This window comes from Thalassophryne amazonica, chromosome 9 (genome assembly GCF_902500255.1).
Source record: "Thalassophryne amazonica chromosome 9, fThaAma1.1, whole genome shotgun sequence".
NCBI classification, from domain to species: Eukaryota; Metazoa; Chordata; class Actinopteri; order Batrachoidiformes; family Batrachoididae; genus Thalassophryne; species Thalassophryne amazonica.
The window spans coordinates 82,130,839-82,147,466 of NC_047111.1; the positions used below are offsets into that span (position 1 = coordinate 82,130,839).

The 16,628-nt window shown below is 40.4% G+C and overlaps 1 protein-coding gene across 5 annotated transcripts in view; it reads left to right on the forward strand.

The window, feature by feature from the left end:
* Nucleotides 1-16,628, forward strand: part of ltbp3 (latent transforming growth factor beta binding protein 3) — a 161,924-nt gene that overhangs the window by 77,593 nt on the left and 67,703 nt on the right. For all 5 annotated transcript variants that reach the window (XM_034178557.1, XM_034178562.1, XM_034178561.1 and 2 more), the window contains exons 5-9: nt 10,650-10,736; nt 10,891-11,007; nt 11,150-11,299; nt 15,126-15,239; nt 15,366-15,379. In XM_034178557.1, coding sequence (XP_034034448.1) covers nt 10,650-10,736; nt 10,891-11,007; nt 11,150-11,299; nt 15,126-15,239; nt 15,366-15,379 — 482 coding nt within the window. The remainder of the gene's footprint in view (nt 1-10,649; nt 10,737-10,890; nt 11,008-11,149; nt 11,300-15,125; nt 15,240-15,365; nt 15,380-16,628) is intronic.

Consider the following 16,628-nt stretch of genomic DNA (forward strand, 5'->3'; position numbering starts at 1 on the left):
CAACCTGGGCAGCATATTGGTTCACCAGTTGGGATCAGTTCAGGGAAGTGGCCAAACTGGAAATCACTACCATGCAGCTTAAGGTGCACAATGGGGTAATCAACAGTGAACACTGCTAGCTGTTATTTATTGGTAACCTGGACCCTCAGGAAGGTAAATTATATAAGTTGAATAAAAGCTTTTCTTGAAATTGAGTTTATTTATGTTTTTAAGGCAGCAATGGAACTTAAGTTTTTAAGTTGAACCATCCTGATCATTTTTACCCAAGACCAACATATGGCCATCGGGTATTGCGAAGACGTGTCATCTGTCCGTCTGTCTGTCTATCTGTGTACAACACAAGTCCAGTTCTATTACTGCCACAGTCTTCAAATTCACAGGGAACATTCTTGGGGCACAGACCTTCAAAGATGGATAACCTTGACATATTTTAAGAGGTTAAAAAGTCACATTCTATTTGAATCTGTTCTGCTTTGTTTTTGAGTGGCGGGGGATGACAGCCAGTCAGAGTAGAGCTGCACCGTGAGTCCGGTGGCTGATCTCTCTTCAAAACCACTTTGCTTTGTGTTTATATGCATATTTCTCATATATTATGTAAAAGCTAAGGAGAAATAAACACTTCCAAAACTGAAAACACCATTTTTGGAATCTAATAACACCTCTGAACTTATTTTGCAGACGTTAGCATGGTGACGTCACTGGCTGGTAGCTAACTGCAAACTCTGTTTTGTTTGTGTGTAAATATATCCTCTTTGTCATATATAATGTAAAAGCTAGCAAGAAATAAACACTTCTAAGGCTGTTTTTGGAGCCTAATAACACCTCTGAAGTGATTTATAAGACATTTAATGGATGTTAGCTAACTTCCTATGGATTTAATTTGTCTAATTAATACCTGCAAATGCACAGAGGGTGATCTACAAATATTCCTTGACTTGCACAACTTCCGCTAATGTCAAAAGCTCATGCAAAGCCTCCTGCAGATGCCTTTAAAAACGTAAATATTGTTTTTGATCGAATGATTGATAGAGGGGCTTTATTGAACATGTACATGTTGAATGTAAGACAATAGAATCGTAATAATTAATTAAACAACTGCAAAGAGCACAATGCTCATACAGCCGAGGGTATTTTAGCATTGCGTTATATTTACAGTGTACAAGTGGAGAGACATGTTCGCCTCCTTGGTTTTCCAAGAAGACCTTATCAGGAATGCCATAGATCAAGCTAGCCTTTTGTACAAATCATGAGAGTTAGCTGCTAAATAATGTAATACCAGTGGTTGGCATAATATGTTGCATTACAAGCCGCTAGCTATGTAGCTAGCCATCTAACCTAGCTGTAGCTGTGTAAGCCAACTTGCAAGTAGTTGTGCTGTTTTCACAATGTTATAATAATGACAATGCAAACAAAGCATCAAGCTACAATTCACGCCTTTGTTGTATTAACTAAGTTATGTTATCAATGGAAGTAGCAGCTTTTTAGCTTATCTAAAGTAATTTACTGTGAGCTAATTAGCTTACATTATGAATGAGCTTTTTACACGTTTCATTATTATGATTGGTTTGTCAGCCTATACAGTTGCATCCAGAGACATTTTGCTGCACATTATTTATTATACAATGTTTTAAAATCTTTTTCATATATTACACTACGTTTGTCACCTAAAGACTTTGGTAAATCCATTTCAAACACCAAAACAGTCAACTTCAACTTCAACTTTTTTCTTATATAGCGCCAAATCACAACAAACAGTTGCCCCAAGGCGCTCCATATTGTAAGGCAAGGCCATACAATAATTATGAAAAACCCCAACGGTCAAAACGACCCCCTATGAGCAAGCACTTGGCCACAGTGGGAAGGAAAAACTCCCTTTTAACAGGAAGAAACCTCCAGCAGAACCAGGCTCAGGGAGGGGCAGTCTTCTGCTGAGACTGGTTGGGGCTGAGGGAAAGAACCAGGAAAAGGACATGCCGAGAAGGGGGGCAGAGATTGATCACTAATGATTAAATGCAGAGTGATGCATACGGAGCAAAAAGAGAAAGAAACAGTGCATCATGGGAACCCCCCCACAGTCTACGTCTAAAGCAACATAACCAAGGGATGGTCCAGGGTCACCTGATCCAGCCCTAACTATAAGCCTTAGCGAAAAGGAAAGTTTTAAGCCTAATCTTAAAAGTAGAGAGGGTATCTGTCTCCCTGATCTGAATTGGGAGCTGGTTCCACAGGAGAGGAGCCTGAAAGCTGAAGGCTCTGCCTCCCATTCTACTCTTACAAACCCTAGGAACCACAAGTAAGCCCGCAGTCTGAGAGCGAAGCGCTCTAATGGGGTAATATGGTACTACGAGGTCCCTAAGATAAGATGGGACCTGATTATTCAAAACCTTATAAGTAAGAAGAAGAATTTTAAATTCTATTCTAGAATTAACAGGAAGCCAATGAAGAGAGGCCAACACGGGTGAGATATGCTCTCTCCTGCTAGTCCCCGTCAGTACTCTAGCTGCAGCATTCTGAACCAACTGAAGGCTTTTTAGGGAACTTTTAGGACAACCTGATAATAATGAATTACAATAGTCCAGCCTAGAGGAAATACATGCATGAATTAGTTTTTCAGCATCACTCTGAGACAAGACCTTTCTGATTTTAGAGATATTGTGTAAATGCAAAAAGGCAGTCCTACATATTTGTTTAATATGCGCTTTGAATGACATATCCTGATCAAAAATGACTCCAAGATTTCTCACAGTATTACTAGAGATCAGGGAAATGCCATCCAGAGTAACGATCTGGTTAGACACCATGCTTCTAAGATTTGTGGGGCCAAGTACAATAACTTCAGTTTTATCTGAGTTTAAAAGCAGGAAATTAGAGGTCATCCATGTCTTTATGTCTGTAAGACAATCCTGCAGTTTAGCTAATTGGTGTGTATCCTCTGGCTTCATGGATAGATAAAGCTGGGTATCATCTGCGTAACAATGAAAATTTAAGCAATACCGTCTAATAATACTGCCTAAGGGAAGCATGTATAAAGTGAATAAAATTGGTCCTAGCACAGACCCTTGTGGAACTCCATAATTAACTTTAGTCTGTGAAGAAGATTCCCCATTTACATGAACAAACTGTAATCTATTAGACAAATATGATTCAAACCACCGCAGCGCAGTGCCCTTATTACCTATGACATGCTCTAATCTCTGTAATAAAATTTTATGGTCAACAGTATCAAAAGCAGCACTGAGGTCCAACAGAACAAGCACAGAGATAAGTCCACTGTCCGAAGCCATAAGAAGATCATTTGTAACCTTCACTAATGCTGTTTCTGTACTATGATGAATTCTAAAACCTGACTGAAACTCTTCAAATAGACCATTCCTCTGCAGGTGATCAGTTAGCTGTTTTACAACTACCCTCTCAAGAATCTTTGAGAGAAAAGGAAGGTTGGAGATTGGCCTATAATTAGCTAAGATAGCTGGGTCAAGTGATGGCTTTTTAAGTAATGGTTTAATTACTGCCACCTTAAAGGCCTGTGGTACATAACCAACTAACAAAGATAGATTGATCATATTTAAGACTGAAGCATTAAATAATGGTAGGACTTCCTTGAGCAGCCTGGCAGGAATGGGGTCTAATAAACATGTTGATGGTTTGGATGAAGTAACTAATGAAAATAACTCAGACAGAACAATCGGAGAGAAAGAGTCTAACCAAATACCGGCATCACTGAAAGCAGCCAAAGATAACGATACATCTTTGGGATGGTTATGAGTAATTTTTTCTCTAATAGTCAAAATTTTGTTAGCAAAGAAAGTCATGAAGTCATTACTAGTTAAAGTTAATGGAATACTCAGCTCAATAGAGCTCTGACTCTTTGTCAGCCTGGCTACAGTGCTGAAAAGAAACCTGGGGTTGTTCTTATTTTCTTCAATTAGTGATGAGTAGAAAGATGTCCTAGCTTTACGGAGGGCTTTTTTATAGAGCAACAAACTCTTTTTCCAGGCTAAGTGAAGATCTTCTAAATTAGTGAGACGCCATTTCCTCTCCAACTTACGGGTTATCTGCTTTAATCTACGAGTTTGTGAGTTATACCACGGAGTCAGACACTTCTGATTTAAAGCTCTCTTTTTCAGAGGAGCTACAGCATCCAAAGTTGTCTTCAATGAGGATGTAAAACTATTGACGAGATACTCTAACTCCCTTACAGAGTTTAGGTAGCTACTCTGCTCTGTGTTGGTATATGACATTAGAGAACATAAAGAAGGAATCATATCCTTAAACCTAGTTACAGCGCTTTCTGATAGACTTCTAGTGTAATGAAACTTATTCCCCACTGCAGGGTAGTCCAACAGGGTAAATGTAAATGCATCCACATTGATAAAAATGAATATTCTCTCAAGATTTGTAGAATTTCTAATAAAAAGATATTGTCAGGTTTAGAGCCAAATTATATCTTTTATCTAGTGTTCCAGGCGAATGTGTGTCTCAAATTCATAACAAGATTGTTCTTAAAATTTTGGGCATTATACTATATGCAAGATGCTGAAAAGGGGGATTTCTTAAGGTATGATAAAATCAAGAAAATGTCCTTAGACCACAAGGGGGTTACAATTCAGTGATGCCAATAATTCTGACTTGAAACTTGAAAATATGTGCTCATAAACCAAGTCAGGTCTGGGAGCATATGCTGCATGCTGTCTCATCCTCCATACCACAGAACTAAATTTGGTCCAGGATTGGCAACCACCCAGGAAAAAAGCCAGTTCATCCCTACCTCTTGAAAGTAACTGTCTGTCTTCCTCAGCCTGGTAAAACATGGGAGTCCCTTGGTCTTCTCTGGGTACTGGAGTACTCAACAGTGAAGTACCTCCATGCTGGATCGTGATCAGATAAAAAGCACCACATGGCCAAAATTTCTTAGCTGACGCTCCCTGACAGTGCAAGTGATCGTCCTCAACTTGAGTCTTCCTAACTAACTACTCATTTTGCACAAAGTCACTAGTTAGCATTGAAGTCTCAGAACTGTACAGAACGATAGGATGCGCTAGGACCCTGAAGACCTGGACCTTTCATTGCAAAGATATCAACATCACCAAACATCACTGTCCAGCCATCTCATGACTGTATAAACTCTTCCAAGATGTATCTTGATCTCAAAAGCCAAGAACCCAGAGACATGAATGTCACTCCCGAGATAAGTGAATGTCTCCATAAGTTCAAGATTTCCACACAATACAGATACACTTCTGATGGCTGAGTCCAGGAAGTCATTAAAGTCTGGATTTTAGTTTTCATCCAGGATAATTGCAAACACAGACTCTCTGATTCCTCAAGGCACCTTGATACTTGCACAGATTTGATCCCTGCATTGCTGTGCAATTCTTCGTGCCAGTGTGTCCCGCTTTTTCCCGCTTAATGCCACACTTTGTCCGGCTTGAAGCCATGCTATATAAAATAATCATTTCTTAGCCAGTGACGCATTTGCTCTCAGAACGTGGCTGATGAAACTGTTTCTCATTGCTCCAAAAATCACAGAGAAATTATCTACAGCTGCAGGGTGTGTCGTGCGGTGCAGAACGCATTTGGAATCTTGTCTCAAAGGTAATTATTTATAATATATTGTAATGGATTGGTAAAACAGTTGCATTTTTATTCTTTCTCATGAGTTAGATAATGTATCTGTAAAGTTATGTTATTATAGTTGTAACATCTTGTCATAATCATTCAGATACCCTGTGTAAAATAAGTTGCACAATGTTCTAGTTCATGACTAGTTCATGAAATTAATGCATGCCAGAAGTTTTGAACATTTCATGCCAGATTGCATGCCAGTGCAGGGATCAAATTGGTGCAAGTGTCAAGGCACCTTCACTCAGCTTCTAAAGTGTTACAATCAGGGCATTCATAGATTCTCCAAAGATCACAGCAACATCCAGAAAGTTAACCACAGTCGCCAATAAAGGTGCCTGACTGGTTAGTGTCCACAACCCTTCTCACATCCCCTCAACCATCCATTCCATTTATTTTCTATATTCGCTTACTCTGGTTAAGGGTCATGGTGAGGGGAAGGGGCTGGAGCCTATCCCAGCAGTCCTAGGGCATGAGGTGGGGTACACAGGATGCCAGTCCATCGCAGGGCCCCAAACCTATACTCAAGATTAAAAATGAAGTTGAATGGTGTTTTGTATTAATTTAAGTAACAACTCACACTTACCATGTCCATTTTTTATGTGATTTGAACTGGCAGTAATTTGGAGTTCAGTGTATTGCTCAAGGACACTCAGACCTACAGGTGTACTTATGGATTAAAACCAATGATTGTTTTCTTAGATTGTAAAATAATTTAATTCATCAAAATTTTAAGATTGTCAGACAAAATCAAAAAATAATAAATAAACATGTTAACCTAAGTTGAACCACTTTACGTCCTAAAGTTGAGTAAACTCTAAGTCTTAAAATTTTAAGTTATTAAATGTACACACATTTTGTGTGTATATTGTTGTAAAGATTGTCAGATTGCTTCATAAAGCAAAGCTTTTTAGATTTCTATCCAAGCTACATCTTGTATCCAAGGAATAAATTATTGTTTATTGACTCAAAAAATGTCAAGCATTCCCAACAATTTATTCCTTCCACCTCATGAAATTATGACCTTGCAAAGGAATAATCACGTTATACCTCTATAAAAGCTTGTTTGAATATGTACATAAAAGTCAGAGGGGAGGTACGGAAGGGACTGTATAAAAATGCGGTGAAGGAAAAACGGAAGAAATTACGAGAAGTGCACACAGAAAGAAAAAAAGAATATGGAAAATAAGCCTTCAGTTAAGCATGTTCCTGCGGCCCTGCCCACTGCAGGACTGTCATCACTTCACTCGGGATTGAATTTCAAGAAAATCTTGGCTACTCACATTTTTCCACTCGGCTATTATTCTGTCTCAGTTCTGACCCAGACAATGCTGCCTTTGACAAAACCAGATACTGTTCTTCTGTTGAGTCTTTAAACATCTGGGTCTTTGCCTGGAGTGCTGTCTGTTGTGTTATATTCATATCCATTTATGAGCTGCTTTTTTAATGAAAAAGCCAAATTTAACCTGAGCTTTTGCCCATTATTTCATTGTGTCCTCTTTATGTTTGTGAGAGTGCAGCCTTGCCTTTGCCCTAATAAAACATGTTTTTATTACATTGTGGAAAATGTAACTTTTTCATTAGCCTCTTTTAGACTGAGGATATCTACAAAAATACTTGGGACTCAGAGCAGGCATACATCTGTCAAGATGCAACCATCCTTCGTTTGTCTGTTCTTTTAGGTTATAAGCCTTCTTAATAGAACATTGTTAGCGATCCAGCCTCTGAGAGCTGTACTTACAACAATTACATATGAGAGAAGTCTCTTTTTCCACAAACTGCTGAAAAGGAAATACACGGCCATAGATATGGCAACTATAGCAGAACTCAAACTCAAACCTCCTTTTTCCAAACCTTAAAAAATGCACAATTTAGTTACTAACACATTCTTGCATTTTACATTTTCTTAAAATCTGATGATATGATATTATTAAATTCTTTTTGTCTTTCTTTGTATTATTTGACATTAAGTAAATACAGCATTTCATTTCTTATACTCCCGTCACACTAGAGGCCGAATGTTATCTGAATGGTGTATTCATGGACGTCAGGCAGCAGTCTGAGAGCCGTCGAAACAGTCGGCCAACATTCTGTGGCCGCCTCGAATTTTTTGCCCACGTGCAAAACAGTCGAGGTGGAAATATATTGAATGGCGGTCGGAGTGCAATCTGAATATTTGTACGGCATGAAAACGGCATTCAAAGCAATCTGATTGCGTTCGTGGGGCAGTTCGACATGATTCGCCAAGCAGTGAATGTCCCAACTGTGCCTGAATGCATCACAAGTGCAGCACGTGTGCTGCTGGAGTAGATTTTCTCTATCCGCAATCGGACCTCACTCACAGGGCGATGTAAGTGCATTCGTCGTAATCTGACTGTATTCTGACAGCTGTCTGGGTAAGGCTAATGTGTTCCACATACATTTGTACTGCATTTGGAGGCTTAATGTGCATGGCGTGTGCACGAATCATTTGGGTGATCGGATGGCTGTCTTCCACAATCCTTATTCCCTTCCAGATGTGGTATAATTTTATTTATTTATTTATTTGTTTGTTTTGTTTTTTGACATTCTGCCTGGGTCGGCTTGATTCTTGCTAAGTGTAACGGGGCCCTTAGTGTTGGATTTTTTAATTCTCACTCCAGCTGGCTCAGTGCTTCATTTTAAAATTTTATTAGGTTAGCACTGATTTGATGCATGATGTTAATCTGTATCCTGGCACTGTAGGTGTACAGATAACCCCTTTCTAAGAGGTTAGTGGCAGGATTGGCACTTCAGCCACTGCAAGACACATCACAAAGCTTGACATCAGAAAGGACGATCTCTTGTTTCTGTACACCATGAGAGTATCTCTGCTGCTGAGTGCGGTGTTGGGTAGGGGTAAGAAGACTATTGGCTTCAGTGCCTTTGTTGGCAAGGACTAGTGTTCTGACCTTGACTTCACAAATGATGCTGTATTCTTTGCTGTATCAATGGATGCCCTGATTGCAGCACTTGAGAAGCTGAGTGAGGAGTTGGAGTGTTTGTGATTGTCCTGGATCAAGACTAAGGTGTCTTCCTGGATGGTTGTGAAACTTAGATGCTAACCAGTGACCTCAGGAGATGACTGGATGACTTTTTCTAGGCTTCTCTGGATACCACTGAGATGGACCTTGTGTCAATTGAGTGCTTACTTAGGGAAACTCAGATGAGACATACAACTTGCATTATGAAGGAATGTCAGCTGTGATATTTTGGCCATGTTAAGCATTTCTCTGGGCATGATCCAGCACGCACATGGCTTATTGTTGAGGATCTGGGTGGTTGCCATCTAGGATCCCTGATAACTCTGTAGTGTGGGGACTTGCAGCACCAGCACATGCTGCTTGACCTGATCTGGTACGACTTCCCTGTTCATGTATAGATTATTCCCTGAATTAATTGCTCAAAACAGGTGCCTCCCAAATGAGACAATCCTCAAAGGTGAGGGGAACTCTCAAAGGTCAAATGTCTTGTGTTGTGACAAGGCAAATTTATCCTTTAATTTTTGAGACACACCCAATGAACAAGTCTGCACTGAGCCAGCCTGTGAGAGAGACTAACATCTCCTCTCAAAAGGCATAGAAGCAGTTGGAAGCAACAGTCATTTCTTAGAGACCAGATTATGTTTTTGTTTGCTTATTACTTTTATTTTGATTTGATGCCCCGCTGTAGTTTGCAGGGTATTTTTTGGGTGTAATCTTGTACATCTTAATGTAGCTCACTAGTGATTTGCAAGCCGTGAACACGTCGTATAACAGTACCCTAAAGCAGATGCACAGAGTTCACGGAACCACATACAATGATATTGTTTACCTCGAGGCAGAAGTGAGCAACATCAAAAGCATGATCATCGACCGATAGAGAACGTTTCTAAACAAACTGATATCTCAAAATCAACCACATCTTAACCAGGTCCTTAAATTAGCCACATACACCAAAAGCCATATGGGAAAAAGAAAGCGCCAGATTATCCAGATGATATAGTCCCAATCTACTGCTTTTACTGGGAATCTTTAAGTTGTGCTCACCTCAAGCAGCAGTAGACGGATTACGTACCAAACAAAAAACCCAATGTTAATGCTGAAACCAATCCTCACCACAAGCTAGCCTGAGGTACAGGAGCACGACCGTATTGCTACCACTTGTCTCCAACTTGGAGCTCACTTTCTCTGAATAGAGACGGGACGGTGGTCACATATCCCACTTGAAAACCAACTGTGCCAGTGTGACCAAGCGATCCAGATAGAAATGTCAAATGTCAATAAACTAAACTAACTAAACTAGGAGGCACAATGATCTGTATTAGCTTGTTGGAAAATTGTACACTATTACTCCTTTTAACAGTATTGAAGCACATGTGGGGATAAAGTGGGAATGCTGTTTCACTATTGTATAAATAAATTGAAAACCAAAGAGATAATTCTAAACAACATAGAGCACTTGGCTAGTGGAACATCTTACATGGGTACATGCCCCACCAGTTCCCTCCAGGCACCACAGTCCTCAGCTAGTATGATGGCTTGCTCTAGAGTGAGCTTGAGCTGGAGAAGGTCCATTTTGACGACGTTGAGGCCTCTTTAGATCTTTGTCAACCTGTAGTGTTCTGGTCACAGTTAAGTATGTTGGCAGAGGTAGTGGTGGGTTTGTGAGCAGAGGATCCTCGGTTCAAAACACTGAAACACCTGAAAATCACTAGGGGCCCTTGGGCAAGGTCCCCAAGTTGCTATTTTACACTGAACCTGGGTGTTCAGGGGAATCTGAAGGTAAGAGACCCTGGAAATTCTGATCGCTTTACACAGTTAGTAATCCAGTCTTAATTCCCAAGTACTGGAGTTGAGGATTTTCTACTTTTAGATGTTTACACTTAATGGTTGTTGCTATTTCATCTACAACTGCTACTTTGTTCCAGGTATAAAACTTTTTACACCTCTTCCTTCTTACGTGACACTTTATGCTCTTGTGTTTATCACCTTACACCTACCATATAACCATGTATTCTGCTCTGTCAGATGCATCAGTCAAGCAGACAATCGTGGAGGACTATGGCTCTACCTGTCCACAGGGCTATAAACGATTTAACAGCACTCACTGTCACGGTAACAGAAAACGTTTTTATTTATTTATTTTTTCTGGTTTTATTGCACTTACCAAATCTGCAGTTCCCATGTGGTGAAGCTTCAGTGCCAGTTTTTTTTTTACAGCTGTCATCCCTGACATGAAAATCACTTTTTTTATGTTCTGTCATTGAAGATATCAATGAGTGCTCCATGCAGGGCATCTGTCAGAATGGACTCTGTCTCAACACGCTGGGCAGCTTCACGTGTTCCTGTAAAGCCGGATTTGTGCTGGAGAGGAATAGATGCGTTGGTGAGTTGGAGACCTCTCTGGTTTTTAGTACGACTCCGTCATCTTCTGAATGATGCATCAGTTTTATTTTACATTCTGAGATGCTCATTTGCTTCGTCAAGTTTGATTATATGAAAACAAAAGCCTGATGTGTGTCTGTCAGAGTCTGAGCAGGCTCAGTGTTTCCTGATGGCGTCTGAGGCCAGAGGGTGTGAGCACGCCCTGTCCACCCACCTCACCCAGGAGATGTGCTGCTGCACCGTGGGCAAAGCCTGGGGCCAAAACTGTGAAAGGTGTCCTCAGGTTGGCACAGGTGAATGTCAGACACAGGGAAAATGCTGTTTAAATTTTTATGGTGTTCACATTTTAATTGAGATACTCAAGGACTTACTAGCATAAAGTAAATGTGTGTTGAAAGGAACAGAACCATATTTTGTGTTTTTATTGTAACATTCTGGAATACATTTGTGAAATAGTGGAATGTTCATGAACTTGGAGTATCACAATACACTTATTTCTATTGAACCATACGTTACACACTCGAAAGTGCGGTGCACAGAACTGTATGCAGAATACACAGTACAGTATTATTATTCACACGTGTGGATTTGTTTCGGTAAGTCACTGACATTTCAGTGACGTGCTGCTTATGTCCGCAGACTGTATCACTCTAGTTTCATGCTCTATGCAGGAGGTGTGGTCAGTGACCTCAACCTGCTCTCTCAGAGTCAAATACAGGAAACCGTTGAATCTAATGACATCATTATTCCATTCAGAAACTTTTGAAATTTTTCTTCCGAAATATGAACCTAAAAGCAAAAGTGTACCAATCCACATTTGTGTCAAACAATCAATCAAACAAGCTTAAAATGGACAAAATGTTGAGGCCGGTCTGACTCGACACGTTGCATGGCATAAAAACAAACAAAAAAACAAAGCAAATAGTGCTGCACAGTAAATTCATCCCTACGTGAATGATGACACGTAATCCAGTTCATAAATGTTTAATGAAAAAAGAAAGTTTCCATTGACATAAGTAAGTCATGTAAGTAGTAGCTGACGGCAGCTCTCTGCTGTGGTATGTTTACCACTGTGTTACATCACCTTTCCTTCTAACAACACTCAATAAGCATCTGGGAACTGAGAACACTAATTGTTGAAGCTTTGTAGGTGGAATTCTTTCCCATTCTTGCTTGATGTACGACTTCAGTTGTTCAACAGTCCGGGGTCTCCGTTGTTGTATTTTGCGCTTCATAATGCGCCACACATTTTCAGTGGGTGACAGGTCTGGACTGTAGGCAGGTCAGTCTAGTATCTGCACTCTTTTACTACGAAGCCACGCTGTTGTAACACATGCAGAATGTGGTTTGACATTGTCTTGCTGAAATAAGCAGGGACGTCCCTGAAAAAGACGTTGCTTAGATGGCAGCATGTGTTGCTCCAAAACCTGGATGTACCTTTCAGCATTGATGGTGCCATCACAGATGTGTAAGTTGCCCATGCCATGGGCACTAACACACCCCCATACCATCACAGATGCTGGCTTTTGAACTTTACACTGGTAACAATCTGGATGGTCTTTTTCCTCTTTTGTCTGGAGGACACGACATCCATGATTTCCAAAAACAATTTGAAATGTGGACTCATCAGACCACAGCACACCTTTCCACTTTGCATCTGTCCATTTCAAATGAGCTTGGGCCCAGAGAAGGCAGCGGCGTTTCTGAATGTTGTTGACGTATAGCTTTTGCTTTGCATGGTAGAGTTTTAACTTGCACTTGTAGATGTAGCGACTGTGTTAACTGGCAGTGGTTTTTGGGGATGCTCCTTTTATACCCAATCATGACACTCACCTGTTTCTAATTAGCTGTTCTTTGAGCATTCATCAACTTTTCAAGTCTTTTGTTGCCCTGTCCCACCTTTATTGAAATGTGTTGCAGGCATCCATTTCAAAATTAGCAAATATTTGCACAAAAACAAAACAGTATCAGTTTGAACATTAAATATCTTGTCTTTGTGGTGTATTCAACTGAATATAGGTTGAAGAGGATTTGCAAATCATTGTATTCTGTTTTTATTTACATTTTACACAACGTCCCAACTTAAATAGCATTGGGGTTGTATAAAGACTTGAAGAATTTTCAAAAACCAAACTTGTACCAAACTGTGATGTCTAAACCACAGCGTGAACCGAACTGTGTTCTGTGACATCTCTATCATGAACATTTGAGAAACTAATTGGATATGTGGTTTCAGACTGGAACTGTTGGACACACCTAGAGGTGGGTCCTGCAAATGTTTGAGGGCAGATGTAGTGCCACTGTTATGAGAGAGTCTGTGGCTTTGTCCTAATTCAGGAGCCACATCCTTCATTCGTCGATCACATATGTCATAGTGGCACCATTCAGCTGTCTAATTTTGAAGGCTACTTGGAATGAGGCTGACGAATGCAGCCTTCTTTCCCCCAGAAACATAGGATACAATAGGAGCATCCTTCACAACCCAAACAATCCCAGGAGTTATGGCACAATTTTATTTATTTATTATATGTTTATTTTAAGACAGAATGGTTGGTAAATGATTTAATAAAAACAAAGGGCAAAGTAAAGTATAAAGCCCTCGGCATTCTGTTCAAAATTCTACATGAAGAGTTACCCCCCACTCCCCACTGATGCACGAGCGCAGCCGATATCGCATTTGTCAGAACGCCCACCCCTCCATTTATTTCAATAAAATGTCTGATTTCATTGCAAATAAAAAATAAATCACAAATAACTCACCCATTTAGCGCCTGTTTCAGCTTGTACACAACTCTCATACTGAAAACTCTCAAATTGATGTTATTGTCATGCAACTACTACGAGCGCACACTGATGATGTCGTCACAGGTAAGATGTGGAAGAGACAAAAAAACAAATTGCGAAAAGTCATTATTTTTTCTTTTTACAATGTGTTGACGTCACAAAATTAATTACTTTTAGGGTGGGTGGCTAATCAGTTTTAATTAAAAAAAAATGAATTTAGTTTAGGGAGGGTGTTTAACCAACTTTCATTAAAACGGGGGTGGGCAGATGCATGACAGCAGGTGTTCCAGCGCGGGGATTCGGTATTACTAAACTAAAGGTTACGCCCACTGTGCTAGCTTGTCAGGTGCAACTGTCAAGATTACTAGGCAACAGGCGGTATGGGCTGGATAAGATAATAACACAAGGGACAATCACCAGGGGAGGTGATGGTCTAGTGGTTAAGGTGTTGGGCTTGAGTCCAGAAGATCATGGGTTCAAATCCCCGCCTCACTGGAAAATCACTAAGGGCCCTTGGGCAAGGCCTTTAATCCCCTATTGCTCCCGGTGTGTAGTGAGCACCTTGTATGGCAGCACCCTGACATCGGGGTGAATGTGAGGCATAATTGTAAAGCGCTTTGAGCGTCTGATGCAGATGGAAAAGCGCTATATAAATGCAGTCCATTTCATTTAACAGCAAAATGCTCCGTGGGCAGTAATTTTGCAGCGTATGTCGAGGAAACACTGGTGAGATAGGTAGTGACTGTGGCTGCAAAACTGCAAAATGTAATGCAAAGGTGTGTGCCTTTCTTGTTCTATGATTATATTTCACTGTCATGCTAGAAAAGGCATCTATGGGGCTGTTAGCTGGATATTTCCATTGACTGTGTTCACCTCCGTGGGTGTTGGTGCGTTGAGTGACTTTGGAGCAGTTAATTGGCCCTTGGGGAACTTAGGGAGCTGGATTTTGCTGTGAAAACAAGTACTATTTCATTGTAGTTTTCCAAGTTGGAGGTTGTAAAGTTTCAACTCTTGAGCAGTCTGGAGCGCAGCTTTCAGACAAAAAAGCTGGCAGAGTTTTTCTGGTTGGTATTTAAGGGTCTAATCAGTAGAATACGCCACCTGCAGGATGATTTGGAAAACACAATGAACACATTAGCACATACAAAAAAATGAAACAATTCAGGTGTGGAAAATAAATAGTTAGGATTTCTGTATATATGTAATTACGACTCATAGGTACATGCATTTATAAGATGTGTTTTTTTTTTTTGTTTGTTTGTTTGTTTGGGTTTTTTTTTTTTTTTTGACATAAATTAGCAATAAATTCCTGTCTTTTCTCCTTGTGGTGCTCAGCGGCTTTCAGTAAGATCTGTCCTGCTGGTATAGGCTACATTCTCCAAAATGTCAGAGAAATTGTGACCTTCCCTCCCTTCCTTCCACGCAAGCCTGACAAACCACACCAGGCAGGTAAGTGAGGAAAAAACTGTTCACACCTCAGGGTTTCTGAAAAGGATCAAACATTTCTGTGTGACTTCTTTCGGAGGATCATGTGAATTCACAGTAGTGGTGTCTTTCTGTTTGTTCTCTTTTCAGAAACCAAGAGACCGGTAAGGCATTATTTTTACCAAATACATTAATAGCTAGTTGTTTACAGTGGCTATAAAAAGTACACACACCTTTTCTAAAATATGTAAAATCTAAATAAAAATTTTATTCCTTCATGCAAACTTTTAAAAATGACGCTCTTGGAATTAAAAGTTAATAACAAATATGTGGAATACAAGCTACAACCCCATTGATTTTGACTTGACAGATCTTTATCACCATTGAACTGAACTTTTAAACATTTAAAATGGTTCCACTGAATTTTTCACCAATCAGCGCTCTGTTACAGAGTGCAAATTTCTTACCGAACATTACTGAGCTAATGTTGGGTCACGCAAATGTTAGCTTTAGCTTGCTAACATTTTTGAAACTGTTATTTCAGGCAAAAGTTAGAAACTAGCTAACGTTAGTACGAGGTCTGTCAATAAAGTAACGGTCCTTTTTATTTTTTTCAAAAACTATATTGATTTCATATGTTTTTACGACAGACATGCTTGAACCCTCGTGCGCATGCGTGAGTTTTTCCACGCCTGTCGGTGACGTCATTCGCCTGTGAGCACGCCTTGGGAAGGAGTGGTCTCGTCCCCTCGTCGAATTTTCGTTGTCTGGAAATGGCGGAATGAAAATGACTTTTTTTCCATCAGAATTTTTTCAGAAGCTGTTAGAGACTGGCACCTGGAAACCATTTGAAAAATTTATCTGGCTTTCAGCGAAAATTTTACGGCCTTCACAGAGAATAAGGACTGTTATTACAGCTTTAAGGAACCCTTTAAGGACGCTCGGCGCGCCACGCTCCGACCTGCGATGGCGCGGCACAAGCCACCGGACCATTTCTAAACGGATGGCTCTGTGGATACGAGACTGTCATGTGCTCTTTCTCTGGTTATCACAAGAGCTGGACATCAGCCATTTTCCGGCAGATTTCACTTTTAACAAGAGATTTTGTCATGGAAAGCCACGCGGAGGCTTCGCGCGTCACGACCGATTCGCTTTGGAAGCGAGACAAAGGAACACCTCCGTTTCGGCGTGTCAGAGGACAAGTTTGGACATGTCTATCTCAGCTTTCAATGCTTACCAGTCCAGTAAGTATTAGTGAAATTGTGGAGAGCTGGACATGTCCAAACTTGTCCTCTGACACGCCGAAACGGAGGTGTTCCTTTGTCTCGCTTGCCTCCGCGCGGCTTTCCATGACAAAATCTCTTGATAAAAGTGAAATCTGCCGGAAAATGGCTGATGTCCAGCTCTTGTGAT